Source organism: Bombina bombina, chromosome 2 (assembly GCF_027579735.1).
Source record: "Bombina bombina isolate aBomBom1 chromosome 2, aBomBom1.pri, whole genome shotgun sequence".
Taxonomy (NCBI): Eukaryota; Metazoa; Chordata; class Amphibia; order Anura; family Bombinatoridae; genus Bombina; species Bombina bombina.
This window is the reverse complement of record NC_069500.1, coordinates 151674697-151686458: the sequence shown is the minus strand read 5'-3', so window position 1 is coordinate 151686458 and position 11762 is coordinate 151674697. Positions and strand designations below refer to the sequence as shown.

At 35.8% G+C, this 11762-nt stretch overlaps 1 protein-coding gene across 1 annotated transcript in view; it reads left to right on the top strand.

Moving 5' to 3' along the window:
* Positions 1–5269, top strand: part of PLK2 (polo like kinase 2) — a 6182-nt gene extending 913 nt beyond the window's left edge. Inside the window, exons 2-14 of the mRNA XM_053701294.1 lie at positions 137–244; positions 340–456; positions 563–692; positions 993–1080; positions 1195–1290; positions 1565–1763; positions 1853–2000; positions 2647–2744; positions 2891–3002; positions 3400–3640; positions 3730–3859; positions 4214–4324; positions 4452–5269. Coding sequence (XP_053557269.1) covers positions 137–244; positions 340–456; positions 563–692; positions 993–1080; positions 1195–1290; positions 1565–1763; positions 1853–2000; positions 2647–2744; positions 2891–3002; positions 3400–3640; positions 3730–3859; positions 4214–4324; positions 4452–4643 — 1770 coding nt within the window. The 3' untranslated portion in view covers positions 4644–5269. The remainder of the gene's footprint in view (positions 1–136; positions 245–339; positions 457–562; positions 693–992; positions 1081–1194; positions 1291–1564; positions 1764–1852; positions 2001–2646; positions 2745–2890; positions 3003–3399; positions 3641–3729; positions 3860–4213; positions 4325–4451) is intronic.
* Positions 5270–11762: the final 6493 nt, after the last annotated feature.

Genomic DNA, 11762 nt, shown 5'->3' with positions numbered 1-11762 from the left:
CTACAAGGTGGTTAATGTTGTAATATTTATGCAGTCGTATTGTGGTTTTCCTTTAACCTGGTTGTGGTTAGTCTAATGCATTGCTTGAATTGTATTCATAGTTGGTTCAACCTTTATTTTTGTTTTTAATTTATAGGGTGGATTTGCAAAATGCTATGAACTGACAGATCTGACAACCAACAAAATATATGCTGCAAAAATTATCCCACACAGCCGAGTATCCAAACCTCATCAAAGAGAAAAGGTGAGTTGTCTTTACAGCCCTGCTGAATCTTTTGTTTAGAGGTTTGATATTTTAATTACAAGATCATTCTAAAGTAAAATCTCATTTAATTGTAGATTGATAAAGAGATTGAATTGCATCGAACACTTCACCACAGACACGTTGTGCAGTTTTACCATTATTTTGAAGACAAAGAAAATATCTACATTTTGATGGAGTACTGCAGCAGGAGGGTGAGCATTAATTTCTGGGCTTGTCTCATTTTCCTTCCTCCTCTTGTGTCTTTGTACGGAATCACTTGCTGTTGCAACTCAATGACATGCTATATTGTTCCTGCAGTCTATGGCCCATATACTGAAGACCAGGAAAGTGTTGACTGATCCAGAAGTGAGATATTACCTGAAGCAAATTGTCTCTGGCCTGAAATATCTACATGAGCAAGAAATACTACACAGAGATTTGAAACTAGGTGAATATTTTGGAATACTCGCTCTAAGCATGGGCTTTTAGTGTAAAAGATCACTAATTGGAATGAACTATTAGAATGCATTAATGGATATGTCCTACTTGCAACATATTATTAAAACAAGTTGCACACTCGTAATTCCAGCTATGCAGAGCATTTGGTTGACATACTGTTTAAGCCTTCATCAAAGTGTGCAAAATCTGATTTAGTAGTAGTGCAATTCTCCATCTGTAGTTTACATTGCTGCAGTTTAGACATTGCTAATCAGGACTTTATTTTTGCTTTTTTATTTTTTATTTTTAGGGAACTTTTTTATTAATGAAAATATGGAGCTGAAAGTGGGTGACTTTGGTCTAGCTGCCCGACTGGAACCCCTAGAACAAAGGAGAAGGTGGGTAAAGATTCTACCTATATAGTAGTGCAAGGTGTGATGGGAATTCTGTACTCCTACATTCTTCTAATTTATATAAAATCTAATCATCATTTCTGCTTTATTTCTTAACAGAACGATTTGTGGAACACCAAATTACCTCTCCCCAGAAGTGCTTAATAAACAAGGGCATGGTTGTGAATCAGATATTTGGGCTTTGGGATGTGTAATGTAAGTATTTCTGTAAAACCGTTATTGCATATTATGTTTTTAAAGCCTTAAAAGATGCATTGTAGCAATGTGTAAGGTGTGCCTATTTAATGTTTATAGAGTGATTACTCGCCATAACAAAGGGTGAGCTAATAGACTTTATAACAAATATTGGGCTTCTAAATAAATCTGATGTGTATTTTACACCCATGAATAACTATAATAAATGATGGTTTGTGAGCTGTATGAGTTGCATTTTTATAGCTTCATTTTATTCCTTATTTTGTTTTTAAAGGTATACAATGCTACTAGGACGACCCCCATTTGAAACCACCAATCTTAAAGAGACCTATAGATGTATCAGAGAGGCAAGATACTCCTTACCATCTTCATTAATGTATTCTGCAAAGCATCTCATAGCAAGCATGTTATCCAAAAACCCAGAGGACAGACCAAAGTTAGATGATATAATACAACATGACTTCTTCACACAGGTTTGTAATTGATACAGTTTCCTCTCTTTGCATTTTACATGTGCTGAATGTCTTATCTGTTGGCTAACAGAACGCTTGATTTTCTCTAGGGCTTCACACCAGAAAGGCTTCCATCAAGCTGCTGTCATACTGCGCCTGACTTCCACTTATCAAGCCCAGCAAAGAATTTCTTTAAAAAAGCAGCTGCAGCTCTGTTCGGTGGAAAGAAAGAAAAGGCAAAATTCTTAGACAATCATTGTAAGTGTAATTTATTTTCTTTAAATGATTATATATTGAGAGAGCTGTTGTCTTGAGTTTTTTATTTTTTATTATGCCCTGATATTTATAAACTTGATTAGATTTATTTTTGCATCTAGATAAGTAAGTTTGATGAATAATAATTTTCTGTATATACAAATTAAAGGGACAGGAAGCCCCAACATTTTCTCATGATTTGGATAGAAATAAAATTTTAAACCACTTTTCAATTTACTTCTATTATCTAATATGCTTCATTCTCTTATCTTTTACGGAAGGAACAGCATTGTACTACTGGCAGCTAGATGAAAACATCCAGTTAGCCAATCACAGGAGACAAATCTGTGCAGGCACCAATCAGCAGCTAGCTCCCACTAGTCTATATGTGCATATTCTTCTTAAACAAGGGATACCAAGAGAACGAAGCACATTTAAAAATAGAAGTGAATTTAAACTTGCCAGACCTAAGAGCTATAGATCTTAGTAGCTTTTAACAATGTCAAGGAGCCAGTCGGATTTAGGAATTAAATCAGTGAGTTAGGAATAGTTCCTCTTGTGATTTTTGCAAAGCACAATTTACATAGATCTCTGCATTGTACACAATCTCCTGCAAAGGCCCTGCTAACCAAACCACATTTCTTTGCAGATAAATTGCCAAAAGAAGATGAGGAAATCTACAAGCTGAGACATGACTTAAAGAAAACCTCTATCTCTCATCCGGCTCAGAATCCCAGGACAGATGAGGTTGGTTGAATCTGCAAATTGCAAGGGTGAAAAGGGAATTGCATTAACTTTACAGTATACAGAGTGATGGATATGTTTTATATTTAGCCTTTCTGCATAAATTCCTTGACATGACATTTATAGTACATATTTTTGCATGTTTTTAGGAGTGCAAAATAATCTCCAAAACGACTGATAAGCCTGACAAGCAGCAGATGGGAGACACCATAAGGATGATTGTCAGAGGAACATTGGGAAGTTGTAGCAGTAGCAGTGAATGTAAGTATCATTTTTAATACAATTTATTTTGTGTGTATGTGTGTATATATGTGTGTATGTATATATATGTATATATATGTATATATATGTATATATATGTATATGTATATATATGTATATATATGTATATATATATATATATATATATATATATATATATATATATATATATATATATATATATATATATATATATATATTTAGATTATTTAATCTATACATTTTTATATCCTACCATCCTAATGCTTTTAAACCCAAATGTATTTTTGCATAGAAAAATATATAAGGCATTCAGATTGGCTGCAGCAGCTCTTAGTGACAAGAGTATGGTGCAGTGTGTGTGTGATGCAATGTGGAAGTGTGCTTGGTTGCTAATATGTCCGCTCTTTATTTGTAGGTCTTGAAGACAGCACTATGGGCAGTGTTGCCGATACAGTTTCACGGGTTCTAAGAGGTTGCCTAGAAAACATGCCAGACTCTGACTGTATTCCTAAGGAAGAAATTAACACATCTTTTCATTGGGTCACAAAGTGGGTTGACTATTCCAACAAATATGGTTTTGGCTACCAGCTGTCTGATCACACTGTTGGCGTTTTGTTTAACAACGGTGCACACATGAGCTTGCTGCCTGACAAAAAGTAAGTATTCCACAGAATGCATCAATGTCATCCTGTCCATATTTAATTTGTATTTGATGTCTTACATCTGTACTTTAATCTTATTGCAGGACTGTGCATTACTATGCCGAACTTGGCCAGTGTTCAGTTTTTCCAACTACTGAGGCTCCTGAGCAATTTATTAGTCAAGTTACTATCCTGAAATACTTTTCCCATTATATGGAAGAAAATCTTATGGATGTAAGTTATATTTTTTTTTTTTTTTTTTTTGTTGAACTACTAAAGCTGTTAGATGGTGGTGATTTCACTAAATCTAGTTTACTTTCAGTATGGAAGAGGTAAAATATAGGAGCTGGTAAAATTGAAATAGACAGGACCAAATTTTATATTACATTGCAGGCAACTGTATTTGGATAGCTCATCTCAGAAGGTCATCTTTCTGTCCAATAATAAATTATTACACAACTCCCAATCATATTTTTATATTTTGATTTCTGCCCACTTGCTTAGTACAGGCAATCTTTTATTATGAATACTGTTTAATGTGGTTGGTTATGTAAAAAACTGTATTTAAAATGTTTTATTTTTTTACAGGGAGGTGATTTGCCCAGTGTAACAGATATTTGTAGACCAAGGCTTTATCTTCTCCAATGGTTAAAATCTGATAAGGCACTTATGATGCTTTTTAATGACGGCACATTTCAGGTAAATACTTTTATATTTCTAATCTACTTTAGATGCATCCTCTATCAGAAGTTGCTCAGTACAGGCCATTTGGCAAGCATCGCATAATTTAATAGTTGTTCCATTTTTTTTATTTTTTTCCCCACAGGTTAATTTTTATCATGATCACACAAAGATCATCATTGCCAATCAGAATGAAGAATATTTGCTAACCTATATTAATGAGGACAGAATGTCTACAACGTTTCGTTTGAGTACACTTCTTATGTCTGGTGGTTCAAATGACCTTAAAAACAGGATGGAGTATGCATTAAATATGTTGTTGCAAAGGTGTAATTAATTTTGCGGGCAGCACCTGGAAACCAAATGGATAACTGTGTTCTTCACTGTGAGAATGACCGTCGGAAGAATTGGAACGTAGTTTGTTGAAGATTGGAAGGTGGTACGAAAATTAATTTTCTGAATAGTGCGCTGGGCTGGAACCAGACTGAGACTTAAATAATCCTGCTTTGTTGGATATTTTTTAAATGGACAAAATGCTTTACTTGTGGAAAAGTATGTCGTTTGCAAGGATTTATGTTTCATGGGAAAAAAAACAACAGAATCTGACAAAGTGGGATGATAACGTTGGCTCCGTAGAGAGCATTTATTGACAGTTTGTACTGTGAACAGTTAAGATTCCAGATTGGATGGGTCAACTTTAAAAGGATTAAAGGAATTTTTTTTTTATTTTTTTTCAATCGTGGAATAGCTGTGATCAATGCAGCCTTTGGCTGCTTAACTGTGAACTATGGCCATATTTAATTATGTTTTTGTTTTTAATACCCACATTTGTGGCTGGACAAGTGCATTCCTAGATATTAAAATAATTTATTACAGCCCAAAGTGAAGTATTTTTTTTTTTTTTTTTTTAACTTAAAGTATTTTAAATATTCATTATTGGCAATAAAGAGAAAATGAAAAATATGCTTATTATGGTCTTTGTTTTCATTATGCACCTTGACACATCTTAAATTTCATACATTTTTGTTAACTTTGAATAAATTACAATCTCTGTCCGGTTTTTAATAAACCTATTAAAAACAAGGGCACTTTAATTCATCAAAATTGACATTTCACTAGTTTTCTTCAAAAACGTACCTTTTAATCCTGACAGCCGCTCCAGCGATTCCCCTAGCTGTCAGAAGCCTCTGCGACGTCAGAAATGACTAATCCGGCTTCCTCCAATCACGGCTTCCCCCCCCCCCCCCTGGGGGAATCTTAGCCTGATGCAACGCCGTGATTGGAGGAAGCCGGATTTGTCATTTTGGACCTGCAAAAACGGCTTGCAACGGGTGGAGGAAGTGCTGGAGCGGCTGCCAGGATTAAAAGGTAAGGGTTTTTTGGTTTGTTTTTTTTAAGAAAATGAGCAATTAATCAAAATTGACATTTCGAAGTGCCCTTGTTTTTAATAGAATTATTAAAAACCTGGCACTAATTCATCAAAATTGACATTTACTTTAAAACTTCAGTACAGGTTATAAAAAAAGCTATGTAAACATAAGGTGCTGAAGAAATCGCACTCCTGGGGGAAATGTGTTGGCTCCTAAGCTTACATTCTTGCTTTTACAAATAAGATTCTGAGAGAGAAGAAAAATTGATTATAGGAGTAAATTAGAAAGTTGCTTAAAATTGCATGCTTTATCTGAACCATGAAAAGTTTGACTAGACTATCCCTTTAAACTTTATGTATGTCCTGGGAAATGCCAGCAATAAATTTATATATTGTACAAATAGTTACATTTTTACATAGTAATACACACCTCTTGTGCACTCTCCCTCCTCTTTTGCCCTCTTTCCCACCTCTCTTTTTCTCTCTCGCGCTCTTTTTGCGCTCTCTCTCGCGCTCTTTTTGCGCTCTCTCGCGCTCTTTTTGCGCTCTCTCTCGCTCTCTTTTTGCGCGCTCTCTCTCGCTCTCTTTTTGCGCGCTCTCTCTCGCTCTCTTTTTGCGCGCTCTCTCTCGCTCTCTTTTTGCGCGCTCTCTCTCGCTCTCTTTTTGCGCGCTCTCTAGGGCTCTAGAGCCTCTCTGGCTCATAGCAGCTATCCCTGGTATCTGGCCGCACCCACCCGGTCACACCCACTCCACCAGGTTAGTTGGAAGGCCAGGTGTGTTTGTCCTTGCGTGCAGTCTCTACTGCGCATGACAGTTTCGGACAAACACACTTGGCCTTTTATTATATAGGATTGTCTTAAATTTAGCATTGTTTTGTGCTAAATCTTAAATAACCCCCTGTTCCTGTACACAGTGTTATCTATAAGGCCCATGTGTACTTTCTGTCTCTTTGAGGGCTGCCTCTTATCACATACTTTTTAAATCTCTTTTCAACACAAAGGCTTAGAAATTAGCATATGAGCCTACCTATGATTAGTTAAAACTAAGAATACCAAGAGAAAAAAGCAAATTTGATGATAAAAGTAAATTGGAAAGTTAATTAAAAGTCCTATCTGAATAATGAAAGTTTAATTTATACTAGACTGTCCCTTTAAGAGTAATCCTAGGTGCATTTATGAGCATACACATGTCTTTAGCCACCTGGCAGCAGTATTTGCAACAATGTTTATAGCAATGTTATACATAGTTGCAAATACTTCTTCCATCAAATGCTAGAGACCTGTGCTCATTCCTAAGGTCCTATCTGCTCACTTAGGTTTAATTAACATAAAATACCAAGAGAACAAAGCAAATTTGATAATCGAAGTAAATTGCAAAGTTTCTCTATCAGAATTGTGAAAGGTTTTTAATTTTGAGTTTACTGATCCTTTAAATAAGGGTACATTGCATTGTTTGCTTATTATGCTTAAAGGACCACAAAAGAATTGAATAATTGCCAAATACACACTAAAAAGACAATGCAATAGCAGTAGAATATTTTCTGGCAAATTTCTAAGGTTATCCAATCTCCCTTTGTCATTTGACAGCATCAGCCAATCACAAATTGCATATACTGTACATATATACTGGCACTTTTGCACATGCTCAGTAGGAACAGAAGCATCAGAAAATAAAATGTGCACATATTGATAATGGAAGAATATTGAAAAGTTATTATTTTTTTTTTTAATGATATGCTTTATCTGAATCATGAAACTTAGTGTCCCTTTTTAAGGGGGATTTCATTTTAAAATCAGAATATATTTTGGAAGATTATGACAGATACGTGACCCTAAATTCACATATGAGGAAAGTAACTTTGAAAAAAGTACACAAGCAAAGGATCCAAAAGCTGTGAAGCCGAAGAAAGGATCACACTTGTTCCGGGAGAGGATTCCAAACCCCACACTATAGCGTGGTGCCGGCAACTGTGGTGGAAAAAAGTTGCCACACTCAAACAGATGTCTTTAAAAAAAAAAACAAGCTCCTTGGTGTTTATTTTTGGGGTTTTAATGTTTATTCAATAACTATTATTTGTTTTTTAAAGACATCTATTTGAGTGCGGCAACCTTTTTCTATTTAGTCAAAAGGACCTTAGAATTATAGTTGTTATAACCATTTTAGATTAGAAGTGCAAGGAGCAGATTTTATTTACTCCCACACTGTTGATGGTATTCCATATGCGAGATTTATTCATAGTTCTCAGTAAGTCATCTGGCGCAGCAAACTAATATAAACAAAATGCGAAGGTTATTGGAAGCAAGGAGGATGGTGTTTGTCAGACTTCAATCACATACTGTACATTTTTACAGGCTTTTTAACTTTTTGCAAAATTTTAAATATTTAGCCGTCTGTCTAATAATGAGTTTCAAAAAAGGCTTTTTTGTTTTTGCCCTTCAAGTTAAGTGCTATTCTTATATTTAAAGGACCATTTCAGTGAACAAAATAAGATGCTCTCATTTATGTCATTTTATCATTAGTAACTCTGTTTAAAGTTTCCACTCTGTACCAGCAGTTCTTTTTGCTCCTGAGCAGTATTTTACCTATGTGTTTAACTCATTTGCAGGGGTAAACACATAGATGTGCAGGGTCAATAGTGGTAAATGACATGCTGTAATGAAATACAGCATTGGTTTTCAACTGCGGTCCTCAAGTACCCCCAACATTCAAGGTTTTCATTATAGCTGAACCGGTGCACAGGTGAAATAATCAGCTGATCAGTAACCATGGTTACTAACTTGCTCTCACCAATCAGCTGATTATTTCACCTGTGCACTGGTTCAGCTATTATGAAAACCTAGCCTGTTGGGGGTACTTGAGGACCGCGGTTGAGAAACTATAAAATACAGCATGCTATTTTTTCACTAAAATGGCCCTTTAAATGTGTCGGTTTTGAAGGGTTGCCTTTCATCTAACCTATGTGAATGGTTCTGAAGTTGAATTTTCCTGACATGCTTTCTCACTCGTCTTCACAGAAACTGTCAATTCTACACCCTATAATTGTCTGGTTGCTGGAATGTAACACAACCTGTACATTTTTTTTAAGCTGTGCGGTATTCCTCTTACTGGTAACTCGGGGTGGATGTGAAATAACAAGCTAAACAATCCATGAGAGTTTTTAAATACCTTTTACACATACAAATTACATTTTTATGTACCCTATATTAACCTATGCTGATCAGTTCTCTTTTTTTAAAATCCTATTATTCAGTGTTTGTTATGTTAAAGTTTTTCTTTAAAAATGCACTTAATTAAAGGGACATGATACCCATATACAGTAACTTGAAAGTGATGTAGTAGCATAACTGTAAAAAGCTGTCAAGAAAATATCACATAAACATCTCAACATTTCCCCAGAACTACTCTTTTTAAAGGGACATTAAGCATAGTATTAAGGGTATTCTCCGCATTCTTCTAGCCATAGGTGCCACATGTTGAAATCTAGCCTTTACTGCATTTTGGTATGTTTGTATAAGTGCAGCAACTCTCCTTCATATACCTGCAGTGTAACTAAGGTTCTAAAATAGCAGCACCCATAATTGGGGGGATGTGCATGAATTGTATTTAGGGTTTAATGTTCCTTTAATGTCATCTGCATTGTGAGAAAAACAGCCAATCAACTTAATCAGTGCTGAGTTGACACTGCTTTACTGTAATCTCATGAGATTCGATTTCACAAATATCTTGTGAGATTTCATAGTAACCTTAAAGGGACATGAAACACAATTTTCTATTTCATAATTTAGACAGAGAAAACAACTTTCCAATTTACTTCTATTATTTAATTTGCTTCCTTCTCTTGTTATCCTTTGTTGAAAGCTTTATTTAGGTAAGCTGCATATATATACTGATTGTCATTGGCTCACCCATGTATTCAGTCAGCAACCAGTAGTGCATTGCTGCTCATTCAACAAAGCATACCAAGAGAGCAAATACAAATTGATAATAGGAGTAAATTAGAAAGTTGTTTGAAATTTCATGCTTTATCTGAATCATAAAAAAAAAAAAAAAAAAAATCGAGTTTCATATCCCTTTAAACAGAGGATGGAAAGAATAAAGTGACTGTACCTGCACATGCCTGGTGCACACTGCCTTGTGTGTCCTGGGACTGCACCCTGATTGGATGCTTAAACGGACATTATACACCCAACAAAATATGGGCTATTTAAATAAAGCATTAAAAGTAGATTAAGTTTTTAATTGGCATGTATTAGCAATTCTGCTGCTAAAGCTTGTAAAAATCATGATAAACCTTGCAGTAATTTTTACTAACTAATGGCGATTTCCAAAAGAGCTGCGCTAACCTTCACATAAAATGATAGGAAACAATCCTCACTGAGGCAACAAGGAGCACATCACCCTCTTTCCAGCACCTGCAATCTCTCCCCCTGGACAGTAAGATCCCTGAGGTCCAGCCTTACCTAGGGTTCTGAGAGTTCCATGTCACTGGCTACAAGACATTGCTTAGCACCGTGCACAGTCGGCACACAGAGAGTATCCATGTGTATGTCCCGCAATGACACGGTCCAGTTCTTGTTTTCCTTTTCGCCACTGAAACTTTTATATTTTAACTTCTGATACATGCATCCTGGCTTCTGCAGCTCCCAAGTTAGATGTGGATCTCTACACGGACACCAAGCCCGGCCTGGAGCTATAAGGGCAACTGAATTGTAGAGGGAAATGTATAGTCCTGGAATTGGGGTATGGAAATCTTGGATACCTGAGGGAGTTCTTGGAGGCTTTGTATATTGGAGAAGTATCGATTTAGCCCAGGATAGGTGCTGATACTTGTGTGTATGCATGGCGGCTCTACGGGAGCTCTCATGCTCTTTCTGTGCCAACTGTGCACGGTGCTAAGCAATGTCTTGGAGCCGGTGACATGGAACTCTCAGAACCCTAGGTAAGGCTGGAGCTTAGGGATCTTACTGTCCAGTGGGAGAGATTGTAGATTCCTATCATTTTATGTGAAGGTTTGTGGAATTTGCCGTGCACCCTCAGTGTACTGGCAGCAATCCTTAGCAAACAGCAACCTTTTTACATATAAATTACAAATAAGTAAGTAGGAAAACACGATGAGCACAATTTGTTTTGTTTTAATGTTGTCACTGAAATAAGATTTTACTATATTACACAGACCGCTCCAGCATGGGGGATGGTTGTAAGGACATTAGTTAGGGATTGAGGGAAAAAGCCTTGCTGTCAAGCTGTATGTATTCCAGACGTACTCTTAGTAAAAATAACTGCAAGGTTTATCATGATTTATATAAGCTTTATCAGCAGAATTGCTAATACATGCCAATGACAAACAATCTACTTTGAATGCTTTATTTAAATAGCCCATGTTTTTGGGTGTATAATGTCCCTTTTTATAGTTAGATGTATCTACTAAGAAAATGTTGAGGTAAAATATCTTCCTAATTTCTGATGTTCAGGTGATATTTGCTAGCCAGCTTTTTACAGATGTGCTGCATCACTTTTAAAGGAATACTGAACCCAAATTTTTTCTTTCATGATTAGGATAGAGCATGCAATTTTAAACAACTTTCTAATTTACTTCTGTTATCAATTTTTCTTTGTTCTCTTGATATCTTTATTTGAAAAATAAGGCATCTAAGCTAAGGAGCCATCAAATTTGTGGTTCAGAACCATGGACGGCATTTGTTTATTGGCGCTGTCCAATCAGCAAGGACAACCCAGGTTGTTCACCAAAAATGGGCCGGCATCTAAACTTAAATTCTTGCTTTTCAAATAAACATACCAAGACAATGAAGAAAATTTGATAATAGGAGTACATTAGAAAGTTGCTTAAAATTGCATGCTCTATCTGAATCACAAAAGAAAAAAATTTGGGTACAGTGTCCCTTTAAAGAATTCAACATTTAGGTACCATGTCCCTTTATGATCAATCCAGTGACGTGTGCTATTAATTGTTTCATGTAATTTTCTGTCTTTTTATTGGCAGCCTTTTCCAATGCCCATTTGATTGCAATGAGAAGTGAAAATTCAAATCATTATATTAAGCTTGAGTATAAATTTCTTAGTTCAAAA